Here is a 14,829-nt window from a genome sequence, read left to right as displayed (position 1 = left end):
TGAGCTAGCTCAATATATAAGATAAATAGATGGCATACAACAAAAATCAAATCCACAAAAACTCCACTAGAAAAAGAGTTTCTTGCTAAGAGGAATGTTACATAAAGAATAAATATAAAAAATATTCAAAATCGAAACTCAAATAGAAGCATAGAACCTTAACTAAGTTCGATACATATCTATATATATCAACAATCAATTGTTTCCTCTGTTCCTAAAGATCCCGCTAACCACAAATAGTAACATTTCCGTTTGATAAAGGTGGATAGTGGAAGATATCCAATCATTTAACGGACATCCCTTTGGCGAGCTAACACAAAATCAAACTCCTTAAAGAAACAATTTCACACATAACTCTCAAACTAACACTTCAAAATAGGGTGAATTCAGATTTTTATCACACTTGACAAAATATACGACAAAATATTATAGTCCACCCAACAAAGGCAACTTTCTCAAAAGTCTATCTATCATGTTTGCACGACCAAAGAAGACTTGCCAAGAACAAAACTTGACTTTCTCTTGATCATGGACAAAAACATCAAATACCGACTCGCAAACAAGAAAAGGGCCTAATAGAATCATAGAGAAAAAGACTTAAAACAGTAACCCTCTTAAGGACTTATATTATGATGACTCGGCCAAACACTATCCCTCAAGTCTAAATATTAAAACCCTCAACCTGAAAAGAAAAGAGATCACCTTCACCTTCATTGTTGTTTAGTTACGTTTCCATAAACAGAATTTTACAAACGTAAAACTATGTACCCAATCAATATCCAACCATGTTTAAGTCAATACGATTATTGTAAGACTGGTTTTTATTTGTCCCAAAACCTTACAGATTTATTATTAAAAAAAGAAACATTTAAAATCACTTTAAAGCCTCTTACATTAAATAAGGATATGAACAAAATTTAAATCTTATCTTACATCAATCAAATATGAACAGGCATTTAAGTCTTAAGTATCTCCTACGACCACTCCCCTTCTATATAAATTGGGTACTCTTACAAGAAATGAATATCAACTCTCAAAATCAAATAATCTTTCATTTCAAACCATGAGACAATCGAAACCATTTGTTCCAATTCTCCTCTTCTTTCTCTCAGCCTTAGGCAATATCATAACCACAATCAATGCCTCGTATCTCTACCATACATGTTCGAGCTCAGACAACTACACAATGAACAGCCTCTATGCTTCCAACTTAAGACAGGCCCTCGACAGATTGACCAATAGCGCCCCACCCTCTGGCTTCGGCCTCAGCTCCACTGGAGGCAAGGATTCACAAAACCAAGTCAATGGCTTGGCTCTATGTCGGGGAGACATCTCTCCCACTGATTGCAAGACTTGCGTCATCACGGCAGCACAAGATATCCAACAGAGATGCCCTTACAAGAAAGGGGCAGCCATATGGTATGATTCATGCCTTTTGAAATACTCAAATGCAAAATTCTTTGGGAAGAATCAAAATGGAGGGTTTAGGTTCTATTTAGTGAATGTTCGTGAGGCTGATGATCCGACATCGTTTAAGGAGCAAGTTAAGAACTTACTTAATGGGTTGTCTGAAATGGCTAAAACTTCAAGGAATTTGTATGCCATTGGAGACTTGGAGATTGGGAGCTCCAAGAAGTTGTATGGATTAGTTCAGTGTACAAGAGATCTTTGGACTGCAGATTGCAAGAAATGTCTTGACGATGCCATTGCTGAGCTTCCGTATTGCTGTGCAAATGGAGCTAAAGTTGGTGGAAGAGTGGTTGGTGGGAGTTGTAACTTTAGATATGAAACTTACCCCTTCTTTACTGCCTAAAAAATCAAGAACTTAATTATAGTTTGAGTACTATGATTTCTGCCATGACTTAATAATTTCATCATGAATGTTCATGAAACAGTATTTACAAAAATATATAAAAATCTATTAACTTGTCAATCTCAAAGCTTAATTACATAAATATTTCACCACTCTACTCACGTTGTGGGTGAAAATGAATATTAGAGAGAAAATGACAGGAATTCAAACATGAATCTCCCTAGGCTGATATGACATTTCTATAAGACCTTGCTTGTAATATGTATCAGAGAGCATGACAGAATATATGAGTTTACTTGACGTAGAATTTATGTTTAGTTTTCTACTGTAGTGGTAGGTTCTAATAAACTGTCTAGAAAATTATTTTACTATACTTGCTAATTCAAACATAGCCCTGTTTGGATTCACTTTAGAGTATTTATAGACATTATTTTTACACCTGTAAGTCATTTAAACACAGAAGGAAAAGAAAATAGACATTCAGTCTCATTTGGAATAATCTTAGTGGGCTTCAGCCCATAAAAAGTGGGCCTTAACTTAAGGCTTAGGCCACAAAGGGTCCAATATCAATTAGAACGGGTAGGACTTTTAGTACTAAATATATATTTCTTTTTAGAACAACAAAAGATGAATTTGTGAGCTAAATCTAAATTTTGTGAATTTTGTTAATTTTGTTTTCCTACTTTTAAGCCTTGTAGCTGTCTCTTTTAGATTTACTCTCCGATTTCCACATGACTGTGCTCAAATTCAAGTGTCAAAAACTAATTAAAACAGTCGCCGTCGTCGGCTGCAGAATCCCGCCAGATGCAGGTGAACAGTTACTGATCCTCGTGCATGACATGAATTATAACACCGCAGCAGTTTAGAAATTCTAAACCTTAATTTAATGTTTACAGTTGGCAGAATACCACACCACATACCCTCCAAATTTAACTCTTGTCCTTTTGTTCGTAGGGCATATACCCTATACTCTATAAACTTTCAAAACTTCTTTGTTGTGGCCACTCTATTATCACTTGGTTAAGACAAACTTTTGAAGTTTGGATTTAATTTTATGGCCGTAGAAATTAATTAAAAAGTTGAGGAGGCCTCAACCGATTATCAGTGGCTTTTGTCCGTAGGTTTCAATTCGACCCACGATGCCATCACATTTAAAAGCTTGTGGGTTGAAGACAAGTGAGGTTATTGCTGCGAACAAATCTGCAAAATCGAACATGGGACTCTGCTAAAATCTGTACTTTGTCTGTGTATAGAAGCTAAAAATAAAGCTTCATTTTCCTCGGAGACACCACTGAAAAAGGTTCAGTTCTCAGACATTTCAGAGAGACCACCCCTTGCTTCACTCCCCCACAAATCAGATTTCCAACTGTATCACCAAATTAACCATTATCCCTACTTAAAAATACTTAAAATCATTTCAGACAGATCCTAAAATATCTATCCATCTTAATCCAATCTTTAAGAAAAGGTCACACTCATGTAATGGTTTTGCCTTTGCGATATGATATTCTAAAAGAAATTTTCAACAATAATTCAAACAAGACACTGATACACAACAATTCTAGTTTTGTTCTGAGTTTAACAATAAGTGGGGATCTGAACCACTGGCTGAGTTTATCAATGATAACAATGCATCATGTTCCAAGCGATTTATTGTAAACTAGTATTGTAGAAACTGGTGATAATTACAGATGGACTTCAAAACCAAAGTAAATGATGGACATATTTCCGACATTTTAGGTTTCTTAAGCTGAGAATCTGATGGAGAAATTAGAGAAATTCAGTCAAATAAATTACAGCGATTTATGTCGTTGGGAGAAGTGTAGACACTGTAGACGACAATGGTCAAAGATGAACTGTTTGAAATTGATACACTAAAAAAAGAAAAGGAAAAAGAAAAAGAGAATCGCTCTTGATTCCTCTGCTTTTGTGCGAAATTTCAGCAAAATGGAACTGAAAATCCATCAAAAAGCAGCAAACACCTGAAAGTAGGATCGACCAATCACTCGAATCTAACACAACTCACATTTCACTCTCATAATCTACAAACCCATCTAAGAATTCAAGACAGATTTTTTTTTCTTTTCTGAAAGATATAAATGATCTAAATCAATGAAAAAATGGATCTCAGAACTTCTTATTGGTCTTACGAATCGAGGACTGCAGCTTAGCATGCATTGGTCCCGGACTCACCAGTGTCGTACTGGGCGGAGTTAACGGCGAAGCAGCTTGGGTTTCTGGAGGAGATGTAGATTGAGATGCCGGCGGCGGCGGCGGTAAGGGATTTTGGATGGTATCAGGTGGAGGTGGGGAAATCGGAATAGTGTCAGGCGGAGGTGGAGAAGTTGGAATAACGTCAGGCGGAGGTTGAGAAGCCGGAGTAGCGTCAGGGGGAGGTGGGGAAGCCGGAGTAGCGTCAGACGGAGGCGGAAAAGCAGGAATCGAATTTTGCGGTGGTGGGTTTGGATTTGAATACGATGGGTTTGGTGGGTTCTGCGGCTGATTGGAGGCGGAGATGGGGGAGGCGCCGGGAGTGGCGGAATTGGGGTTGGAAAAGACGGCCGGAGGAGAAAAACAGGAGTTGCCGGAGCACTTGTGGGATTTTTGGAGGCCGTGGCGCATAAATCCAAAGCCAAGAACTAGACCAAGAACCACCAAAACAGTTACAATGAAGATGAAGATCTTAGTTGCTTTACCCACGTAACACATTTTTGATTTCCAGACTTCCAAATTTCAGATTCCAAAAAATACACACAGTTCTTCGCTTCACAAGAAAAAGATTTGGGCTTTGTTTCTCTTTCGTCTTTTTCTCATGGCGGTTGGAGAAGACGAGCAAGATGAGAGAGATAGAGAGTAGCGGACTGGACTGGGCTACTCACTGAGTTGTAACTTGAAATGGGATCGGATCCACGTGAAGACCAATAAAACCGTCACCATTCTTTTACCCTTTTCACTTTTTTTGCTGAGTGAATGACAGGTAAGATTTTCACTTTTTACTGTCCTTACATGGATCAAGAGAGTGATAGTGGGTGAACGGAAGGTGGCTAAGGTTAAAGAAATATTTAACTCTCTCTCTTAACTAGTGATAATAGCTCTTAAACATGGTTTTTATGTCATCAAAGTGAAGTGAACAGGTTTAGATAAATAATAGCTCAAAGATTCAAATCTTCAAATTCCACATGACTGAAAAAGAAAGAGAAAAAATCTAAATTTTTACCTCAAGGGATTGGTGGGGAATGGCGGTCAGCAATACACCATGCCCTTGAGTTGAAGTGGGGCACTAATGATATATGGTAAAAGGCTGTAGGATTGGACTTCGAGAAAAATCCGTTCACTTTTGAGGTTAAAAATAAAAATGAAAAGGGATTTTGTTTGTTATCACATACCTGTGGAATCGACATCAACAATCCAACGAAGCATGTCTGCCAAGTCATTCCTCTTTGAGATAGGGGTTAGCCAACTGTGGCTCTGAGAAATAGCTGAACTATGCATCACCTTTCCCCTCTTTAAAAGAAGCCTATACAGATTGAATGTTTGTAAATAATGTTGAAAAACTAAACCATCATAACTTTAATTTGTCAATATTTTGAATTCTTCCAAACTGTCACTATTCTCAAAAACCTTTCTGACTCCTGCAAGTCTCAGCAAGAGTACAACCAATAAAGCATCAAATGACACATCTTCCTCATCTTTTACCAATCATGGACTTGGAAATGAAGAAACTACAAGACGTTTTCTTTCTCCAATTAGAGAAGAACGTGTATGGATTGTGTTTCACTAGCTCATTCGTTATCCTTACCTTATGTGTGAATTCATGTTCGCTCACTTCCTATCTGCTCTAATGCTCATAAACAATAGAAGGAAATGGCTTCAGACACAATTATGGCAAGTTTTGTGTGCCAAGTGCATAGTGGAATAATAAAGAGAATAGCACATGGCCAAGGTGATGTTAAATGTAAAGTGCAGGTAAAGAATCTAAAACTCAACTGGTCTCTCCCATGTTGGTCTAGAGCACCAAGGATCAATCTTCGGACTCCAGCATATGAGATGACTACGATTGAACCAGAGGTAACTATGTTCAGGGATGTACATCTTTCCTCTATCAGATATCCTGAACCAGTGGCATAGATGGCCTTTCAAAAGCTTGAAGAGGCCATCAGCCTTGATTTAATCTTTACGTAGTATGCAGAAATATCGAGGATCAACAAATGCCTTGTTTTTTTTTTTTTTTTTATTTGGGGAAAGCCTGTCTTCTTTCTCATCAACTTTATACTTCATTTATATATTTTAGTTTGGGACTCATGTTATTTAATTGCTTTATGCACTTTTATCCACTTTGCAGTCTTCCATGAAACTTTTCTTTCATGAAGGTATCAACAAGCAGCAGTCCCGACTACGCTAAAAAGTTGATACAAAACTATGTGCCAGTTTATGTAATGCTCCCAGTAAGTTGCATACAGAATCTTGTATACTCGCGTTCATCAGAGTCAAACAAGTTCAGTTTATCATTCTTCTTATTTTAATAACACCAGTTGGGAGTTGTTACAACTGATAATGAACTGGAAGATAGAGATGGGATAAAGAAACAACTCAAACAACTACAAGCAGCAGACGTGGATGGGGTAATGATTGATGTTTGGTGGGGGATTGTAGAATCCAAAGGGCCAAATCAGTATGATTGGACTGCCTATAGGAGCTTATTTAAGATAATTCAAGAATGTGGCTTGAAACTTCAAGCTATTATGTCGTTCCACCAATGTGGAGGAAATGTGGGAGATTCTGTCAATATCCCACTCCCCAGTTGGATTCTCAAAATTGGAGAATCAAATCCTGATATCTTCTACACAAACCGATCAGGGACCAGGAACAAGGAGTACCTCACTCTTGGAGTTGATAACCAACCTCTCTTTCATGGGCGAACTGCTGTAGAGGTCAGCTCAGCTCCTTGAAACTGTCTGACAGATAAACGAATTCAAACAAATAATCAGTCGCCAAAAATGTCAAATCGGTCACAGTAAATCAACTAATCCTCACACTGAAATGTTTCCATTGACGGGTACCCTTTGATCCCTGATGTAAATGTTCAGAAGAAAATTTTGAAAGTGGAAGAGCATTAAAATTAGAATACAATTGTTGATCCTTTATATTACACTTCATTCCTTGTAATAATTTCAAATTACGGAACTACACAGTTATACAGGGATTACATGAAGAGTTTCAGAGAAAATATGGAGGATTTTTTAGACAATGGTCTAATAATAGACATTGAAGTGGGACTCGGCCCCGCCGGGGAGTTGAGGTATCCTTCATATGTACAAAATCAGGGATGGGAATTTCCAGGGATTGGAGAATTCCAGGTAAGGCAAGTTTTAGAACATTTCTAAAGGACACCCTGTTCTGGTTTTAACTTCTTTTTTCAAATATTACAGTGCTATGACAAATATCTCAAAATGGAATTCAAAGGGGCTGCAGTAACTGCGGGACACCCTGAATGGGAACTTCCAGATAATGCTGGAACATACAATGACGCCCCTGAATCTACAGAGTTCTTCAGATCAAATGGCACTTATCAATCTGATGAAGGAAAGTTTTTCTTGACATGGTATTCCAACAAGTTATTGAACCATGGTGATCAGATCCTTGAAGAAGCAAACCAAGTTTTCCTTGGTTGTAAACTTAAATTAGCAGCCAAAGTATGTTCCCAAGAAAATATTTTTCTACATCTTTATAATTATAGAAACATCTAAAAGCATGTCTTTCTTCTGATGTCAGTGAAAGTTATTGTACTTCCTCATAAAAACAGGTAGCCGGGATCCACTGGTGGTATCAAACAGAAAACCATGCAGCAGAGCTTACATCAGGATATTATAATTTGAAAACTAGAGATGGATACCGACCTATAGCACGGATGCTATCAAGGCACCATGCAATTTTGAATTTTACATGTCTAGAGATGAGAAATTATGAGCATATTTCAAAAGCCAAAAGTGGACCTGAGGAACTAGTTCAGCAGGTAAAGTAGAATCAAGTTCATTCTGTGTGTGATATTAGGCAGATTGAATTTGTGACAAAGTATTAATCATCACAAACAGGTTTTAAGTGGCGGCTGGAGAGAAGGCATTCCAGTAGCAGGAGAGAATGCACTACCAAGGTATGACCATGCAGCTTACAATCAAATTCTTTTGAATGCTAGACCAAACGGAATCAACAAAGAGGGTGAACCAAAGCATAAGATGTTTGGAGTGACATACCTTCGACTTTGTAACAAACTCCTGCAGAAAAGAAATTTCAATATATTCAAGAGCTTTGTGATGAAGATGCATGCTGATCAGGTAATGAATTACATTATTTATGAAAAACGAGGATTGAATAAAGGTTAATTAAATTCCTCCTTTCTGCCTTTGCACTCAGCCGGCTTATCTTTTGTGTTCTGTAGGGATACTGCCCCAACCCAGAGGACTATAACTGCTATGTTGTCCCACTCAATCAGTCAAAAGAAAAAATTTCAATGGAAGCACTTTTAGAAGCAACTGAACCATTGGAGCCATTCTCATGGGAAAGGGAAACCGATACCCCAATTGGTGGTCCTTTTGTAGATTTCTTTAATAGAATACTATACATATTTAAGTGAAATAAGAGATACACCAAACATTACTATAGAATCCATGTATAAGAAACAATGTTCCCAAGTTCCTCCTGCTATTGTATAAAATCGATATGAAATGAAGTTAAATAGTTACCGAAAAATACCACAGGAACAAATGCATCCCTATAAAATGTGGTTACCAAGAATGATAACTAGAAACACGTACATATTTGAATGCTAACTATATAAAGATTGCAACAATGTTCACATATAAGAAATATCATCTCTCTTGTTATTGAATAAATTTGATATGAAACAAAGTTATGCAGTAATAATTACCAAAAAACACCACGAGAACAAATTCCACCTTTAAAATGGTGAAACCTATGTTTATCACGCATGACTATTTCTCAATCCATGAGTTTTGACGTTAATTTTGTTACCATGTGGCAATCTGCACATACTCGAAGATTCTTAGTTATCCTAATTTTGGTCCCTGGAGGGGTATTTAGAAGAGCAAAAGCAATTGCCAATCTATCACTATGATCCAGAGCATCTTCTCTTTTTGTTCTTCATCAACATCATATAACACTGGACTAGTATCGGGCTTGTACCCTTTCTCCTTGAGTCGCCAACTTATATCCTTCAGTTGTCATATATATCTTTTGTCTGTTGGTGTGACTTGTCTCCAACAAAGAACATATGAACCTGGCTATCAAGCTCAATTAAGCTGTAGCCCGCTGGTTTTTTCAATCCACGTTTCCTCATTTTAGCTCACCTTTTCCACACCAGTCCATTGTTTCGTAGCAGCATAAATATTGGAAAGATAAACGTAGCTACTAACCCTTGATGGATTTGTTCTGAAAATATTTTGAGCTGAAATTTCTGCCAACTCAACATTTCAATGAAGCCTGCAAGCAGAAAGGAGTGCAGCTCATATATCAGCAGAATTAAGAGGTCGGCTAATATAAAGGATGAAAGTATGGAGAGAGTTCTTTTTCCGTAGGTTGATGCTTTGTATCGCTCGCTTCTTCAAGGTTCCACTTCCATGTGCTTTACCAGTTCGTATGCTTCATTCAGTACGCCTGCTCTGCCAAAAAGATCCACCAAACATAAGTAATGAGCAGATCCCGGTTTGATATTGAACTTATTGGTCATTTCATTGAAAAAAAATTTCCCTCATCAACCAAACCCGAAAGGCTACATGCCGATAGAACAGAAGTGAGAACACCCTCATCTGGACTAATGCCATTTTCCGTCATTTAATTGAAGGGATACAGCCTCTTTTCCCCGCCCATGAATTCCATAAGCTGCAATCATAGCACTCCAAGCAACCATATTCTTCTGAGTCATCTCACAAAATACATGATGAGATCAAAATAATTCTCCACATTTACCCTACATGTCTATAAAGGCAGTCCCTAAAAAGGAATTTAAGAAAAGCCCTATTTTAGTTAAATATGAATGGACTGACTTCCCAAATTGCAAGGCTGTAATCTTTTCACAAGCACCAAGGACGGAAACGATAGTTATCTCATCTGAAGCTGCTGTGTCTTCAATTAGCGTTTGATAGAAAAGTCTTAAACTTTCAAAAGCATCTCCACTATGTTGATAGCAGGAAATTATAGAATTCCACGATACAGTATCTTTAGTTTTCAACTCCTCGAATAATTGCCTAGCGGCAGCAACAGAACTGCAATTTGAGTACATATCAATCAGCGAGTTCATCAAGAAGTCATTCAAAGTACAATAATTATTGCGTACAGCATAACAATGGATTTCCTTCCCCTGCTTAATTGCAGCCAAGCTAGTGAGGAGGGCAAGCAAAGTAGTCCCATCTGCTTTCAACTCAGACTTCCCCGTTAGATACATAATCGTTAAAGCTTCCATGGCGTTGTTATTCCTCACGTAACCTGAAATCATAGTATTCCAAGAAGTTAAATCGCTCACAGGCATTTTATCAAACATCTTTTTTGCTACAAGAGAATTGTTCACATTATCTGAGTCCCACACACAAACCTCCACCTGACAATGAATTTCCATTTCCATTTCACAAAGACCCAGATCACCACACGCCTTTAAAACAAAAGGGAATATATAATTGTCAGCATTGAATCCAAATGCTAGAATTTTACGATACATAGCAAGGGCCTTATAAGCATTAGTACCATCAGAAGCATAACCTCTAATCATAAAATTCCACAGGAAAGAATTTTTCAAAGCAACCCCATTGAATATCACTTAGGCTTGTGTCATGCGACCTCAAGCACCATAAAATGCAGCAAGCTTGGAGCTGAGATAGGTATTGTTTTGAAGATTCCCACACGTGAGCATATAGGCATGCAGTTTCCGGCCTTTTGCGAAAGATTTTGTGTTGGTGAGTAAGTGGGACTGTCAGAGGGGAGTTGGGGTTGCTTTGCTTATAATGGTTGTATGAAGAGATTTCTTGCAAATGTTTGCTTTCTGAAGTATGAATGGTCCAAGAGTAGCTTTGGCAATGGCAATCATGGGAAGAACCTAGAAAGAAAAAAGAAACTGAAGCATAACTGTACGGCCTACAACAACGATAATACTAAAACCAACGAACAATTCAATGGAAGCAAGTATTTCAAATACCGTTATCATAGTCTAAAGAAACCATAACTACATAGTTTGAACTTTTAATTTTTTCTGGAGGGGAATCATGTATAAAATTCGCTATGTTCCTTACAGTTACATCTTTAAACTTTTTCTTTTCTTATAATGATATTTCGTCTAATTAATTTTTTTTTTAAAATACCATTTAAACCTTACCCTTAACTAAGATATAATTTTAGAGAAGTGGTAAGAGATTTGAACCTAAATTAGTTTTACGAAAACAAATTAGTTTTGAATCAATTTAAAAAAAACTACATAAATTAGTTTTCAAAAACTTGTTTCTCATTTAAATGTTGACTTAAAAACTTGAATATTATAGAAAAATAATGGGAGGAAAACAAACAGAAAATTAGAATTAAAAATAATAATAAATATCCTCTATAAAATAGAACTTTGTTAGCATTTTAGATTTTGAATTGATTATTGCATTTACCGAGTAATTTTAAACTTGAAACATTTCTCTTTCACATGTGTGTCCTTTTGTATGTAACTTATGTTCACAATGTTTATGTTGGTGTAAGAATTAGTTACACAGGTAGACAGTAAGTTGACTAGTAGAGAAGAAAGAATATATCAATGTGACACTTCCACGTTTAAATCATTGTGAGTAATCAAGTAATAATAAGTCGAGTTCGAATTATCGTGTATCATTGATTAAAAATACATCCTTGTATTTATGAGGTTTACATTGGTGATGTCATGAGAATTATATACCTATTCCGACTTGTAAGAAGGATAGATATTAGGTACGTTGGCAAAAAATTCTTCTTTTGGATACTTGGCTCGACAACCATAACGTCAAGGTGCTTCTGATTTGGTCAAGTGAGCGTTTTAAAAGTTTTGTTTGAAATCATGATTCAATATAATACATATTTTCATGGCATAACTAAAATTTTCACCATTTTCCCCCCGCATTTTTTTTCTACTTTTTATATAACAAAAATGCTAAGAATAGTACTTTTTAGAAAAAGTTATTAAAGTTATATACTATGATAGGATAAAATGGGGCAATTGCCAAATATATATATATATATATATATATAGGAAGAAAAGATTTTTGGGAATTTAAAAAATGATGAATTTTGAGATAAATAAGAGGTAAAAAAGACCATATTGCCCTTCAGTTAAAAGACCCTAAAATCTCAATTTTGTGATTCTTCATCTTCTTGTCTTACAAAGGCCACATTTTCCCAAAAATCAGCAACCTCAAGGGACAAAAGTATAAACATACATACATAGCATATAATAAATATATAACATACGTATACATAACATATTACTCCTTATTCACCAGCTACTTTACGTAGATTGAAGAAATTTAATATACAAATGTGTAGTGTAACACCACTACATTGTAATTGTAAAGACTACATCCAGTTGTAAAAAAAAAAAAAAAAAAGACTTCATAAAAAAATATATATTTCAAGCGAATTAGGCAATCTATGTCAATAGGATGGAGAGAGAAAACAAATACATTGTATTTAAAATAATTAACATTGGTCATTCTAACCCCACAAATATAATTATACTGAAAAATAAATGTACTATATTCCAAGAAATCAAACAACAAATTTCAATATGATCAACTACATATACCTACTCATACAAAAAAAAACCATATACCTTGTATTTACATTCAAATCACCTATCTTTTCTGTCGAAATTGCATAACCAATATCCTAGAATGTCAAAACTAGATTGATTTTATGATGTGAAGTAGAGAGAGCTTCCAAATCTCCTACGTAGTCTTATCCATAATTTTTTATTCTTTAATTTAATAACTCATTGACTATTCAGATCAGAACTAATAGTGTTATTTATAACATTAAACGAGTTAATTAAAGATTTATGTGTAGATTAAGTAAAACAAGAAAAGCCAAAGATGAATGTAATGTGAATTCGTTACAAAATTTGTAAAAAGATGGAGATGCGGGGTATCGATCCCCGTACCTCTCGCATGCTAAGCGAGCGCTCTACCATCTGAGCTACATCCCCGCGGATATGAGAAGTTTTATTTTGATTTTATTCTACGTTACTTTACATAATTCACGTGCGTTGATACATGCAACTATTTACGTTACATTTTTGCCTGCCACGTATCCTTTTCCTTTTAGGAATTAAAGACGTTCAACCAATAAGATACGACCACGTCAGAATACTGTCCAATGGGTCAAAAACCCTACTCCAATACTATAAATTAAAATTCTCTCGCTGGCTCTTCCCAAAAACCAAACCTACCTTTTCCTTTTTCCTTTTTCTCAATTCGATTCCTATGGCACCGAAGCGGCTCGTCGAAGATCTACCGTCCGCTCATGCCTTTTCAGATGCAGAAGAAGAATCCGATTTCGAGACTCATGAAGATCCAGAAATCGATAATCTAATGAACAACTCTGAGGATGAGAACGAAGAACACAACCAGGAAGACGATGATGAAGAAGAAGAAGAAGAAGAACATGATGAAGAACAGGAGCATGAACAAGAAATCCGTTCTCCTATCATCTCCAAACATGAAAATTCTCTCGAAAAGGATTCTGGGTTTGTCTCGGATTCCGATTCTGAGAAAACCCAATCATCCCCAAGTGCTTCTGCTTTCACCATCAAACCAATTCTTCGAAAATTGGCTACTGATTCTTCTAAACCTAAGAAGAGTTCTCACAAATCGAGCATAGATTGTGCTACTACTGCGAAGCCTGTTTGTTCAGGTTCGAAGCGTCTTATTGAGAATCACTTTCAAGGGAATGATCCGAATAAGAAGATCAAGAGAGCAATGAATGGCGAAGATATTGAAGAAGTGAAAAGGGTCTCTGGCTCTGGCATTAATAGGCTTTGGAGTGAAGATGATGAGATTTCCATATTACAGGGCATGATTGATTTTCAATTAGCAAAAGGGTCTGACCCTTATACTGATATGAACCAATTTCTTGATTTCATAAGGGAAAATCTAAGTGTTGATGTGTCAAAGAATCAACTGATTGATAAAGTGAGGAGGTTGAAGAAGAAGTATAAGAACAACTCAGAGAAAGGTAGGAATGGGGATGATCCTGTATTTTTGAAACAACATGAGCACAAGTCCTTTGTACTTTCGAAAAAAATCTGGGGCAATGAAGCAAAGAAGAAGCCAAGGAAACAGAGTGTGAAAGCTAGCAATTCAGTGTCTATAAGCTCGCCAAGAGTGGATGTGGAAGCAGGGAAGCTTAAAGAGATTATTAACTATAATAATGTTGAGAGTAAGATTTTACCAGAGGAGTTTCTATCTGAATATCCATGGCTGAAAGCTTCTTTCATGGTGGAGAATGATAAGTTTCGTTCAGAAGGGTTAATGCGCCTTGTTAGAGAAAGAATGCCATCAATTGGGAGTGAAAAGGCAAAGGAATTGGATGATAAATGGAGGAAATTAGGCGAAAGTGAACTGGAATTATATGTGAAGAAGGTTGATTTAGTTAGGGAACAATGTAAACTAATATTGGATTCAATGGGGAAGGCAAAGAGATCTTCATAAGCTAACTAATCAAGGTAACTTCTAGTTTCATGGGGAAGTCTTTTTCTTTTTTCTTTTTTTTTTCTTTTCTTTTCCTTTTTGGGTCTGGAATTCTTTGAACTATGAACATTTTGGAGTGTATTTGTCCACAATATGCAAAGAAACTTGTACACTCTTGAAAAGGGGGTTAGCTAGAAATGGTTCCTTCTGTATTTTTCCGAATTATAATATATAATAGATGATATTCCTTTTTAGTGTTCTTACACATAGCTCTTTGTTTCTTCACTTTTCTGTCTGGTTTATTCTGATTCCATA

General features: G+C 36.3%; 5 protein-coding genes and 1 non-coding gene across 16 annotated transcripts; 3 read left to right on the top strand and 3 right to left on the bottom strand.

Moving 5' to 3' along the window:
- The first annotated feature begins 1,186 nt into the window (after window positions 1-1,186).
- On the top strand, window positions 1,187-1,813 carry LOC103495573 (cysteine-rich repeat secretory protein 38-like). Its single transcript, XM_008457182.3, has one exon. It carries the CDS (start codon window positions 1,187-1,189, stop codon window positions 1,811-1,813), a length of 627 nt encoding a protein of 208 aa, XP_008455404.2.
- A 2,127-nt stretch (window positions 1,814-3,940) lies between these two features.
- Window positions 3,941-4,522, bottom strand: LOC103495568 (proline-rich receptor-like protein kinase PERK10). The gene has a single exon (XM_008457174.2). The coding sequence runs from the start codon at window positions 4,520-4,522 to the stop codon at window positions 3,941-3,943; it is 582 nt and encodes a 193-aa protein (XP_008455396.1).
- Window positions 4,523-5,373: 851 nt separating this feature from the next.
- LOC103495571 (beta-amylase-like) lies at window positions 5,374-8,560 on the top strand. Of its 3 annotated transcripts, XM_051084808.1 has the most exons (9): window positions 5,522-5,881; window positions 6,184-6,258; window positions 6,346-6,744; window positions 7,006-7,170; window positions 7,243-7,506; window positions 7,617-7,826; window positions 7,906-7,964; window positions 8,092-8,145; window positions 8,250-8,344. In XM_051084808.1, exons 1-8 carry the CDS (start codon window positions 5,678-5,680, stop codon window positions 8,123-8,125), a joined length of 1,410 nt encoding a protein of 469 aa, XP_050940765.1. In that variant the 5' UTR covers window positions 5,522-5,677; the 3' UTR covers window positions 8,126-8,145; window positions 8,250-8,344. The 3 variants fall into 3 exon arrangements, with proteins under 3 accessions (XP_008455397.1, XP_050940765.1, XP_008455398.1); XM_008457175.3 differs by having other exon boundaries at window positions 5,374-5,881; window positions 7,906-8,145; window positions 8,250-8,560; XM_008457176.3 differs by having other exon boundaries at window positions 5,732-5,881; window positions 6,156-6,258; window positions 7,906-8,145; window positions 8,250-8,560.
- Window positions 8,561-8,668: 108 nt separating this feature from the next.
- LOC103495572 (pentatricopeptide repeat-containing protein At3g63370, chloroplastic-like) lies at window positions 8,669-11,162 on the bottom strand. 9 transcript variants are annotated; one of them, XR_007821010.1, is made up of 5 exons: window positions 11,016-11,162; window positions 10,568-10,916; window positions 10,395-10,475; window positions 10,164-10,312; window positions 8,669-10,092 (listed from the first exon to the last, which is right to left on the bottom strand). XR_007821010.1 is itself a non-coding variant. In XM_051084811.1 (3 exons), exons 2-3 carry the CDS (start codon window positions 10,577-10,579, stop codon window positions 9,798-9,800), a joined length of 690 nt encoding a protein of 229 aa, XP_050940768.1. In that variant the 5' UTR covers window positions 10,580-10,916; window positions 11,016-11,162; the 3' UTR covers window positions 8,669-9,797. The 9 variants fall into 9 exon arrangements, 3 of the variants coding, with proteins under 3 accessions (XP_050940768.1, XP_016901670.1, XP_016901671.1); XR_001763335.2 differs by having other exon boundaries at window positions 10,419-10,475; XR_007821009.1 differs by having other exon boundaries at window positions 10,425-10,475.
- A 1,796-nt stretch (window positions 11,163-12,958) lies between these two features.
- TRNAA-AGC (transfer RNA alanine (anticodon AGC)) lies at window positions 12,959-13,031 on the bottom strand. The gene has a single exon. It is a non-coding gene; the product is annotated as a tRNA-Ala (tRNA).
- A 228-nt stretch (window positions 13,032-13,259) lies between these two features.
- LOC103495567 (STOREKEEPER protein-like) lies at window positions 13,260-14,779 on the top strand. The gene has a single exon (XM_008457173.3). It carries the CDS (start codon window positions 13,309-13,311, stop codon window positions 14,533-14,535), a length of 1,227 nt encoding a protein of 408 aa, XP_008455395.1. The 5' UTR covers window positions 13,260-13,308; the 3' UTR covers window positions 14,536-14,779.
- Window positions 14,780-14,829: the final 50 nt, after the last annotated feature.

Source organism: Cucumis melo, chromosome 1, assembly GCF_025177605.1.
Source record: "Cucumis melo cultivar AY chromosome 1, USDA_Cmelo_AY_1.0, whole genome shotgun sequence".
NCBI classification, from domain to species: Eukaryota; Viridiplantae; Streptophyta; class Magnoliopsida; order Cucurbitales; family Cucurbitaceae; genus Cucumis; species Cucumis melo.
This window is presented reverse-complemented; position numbering and strand designations above follow the sequence as displayed.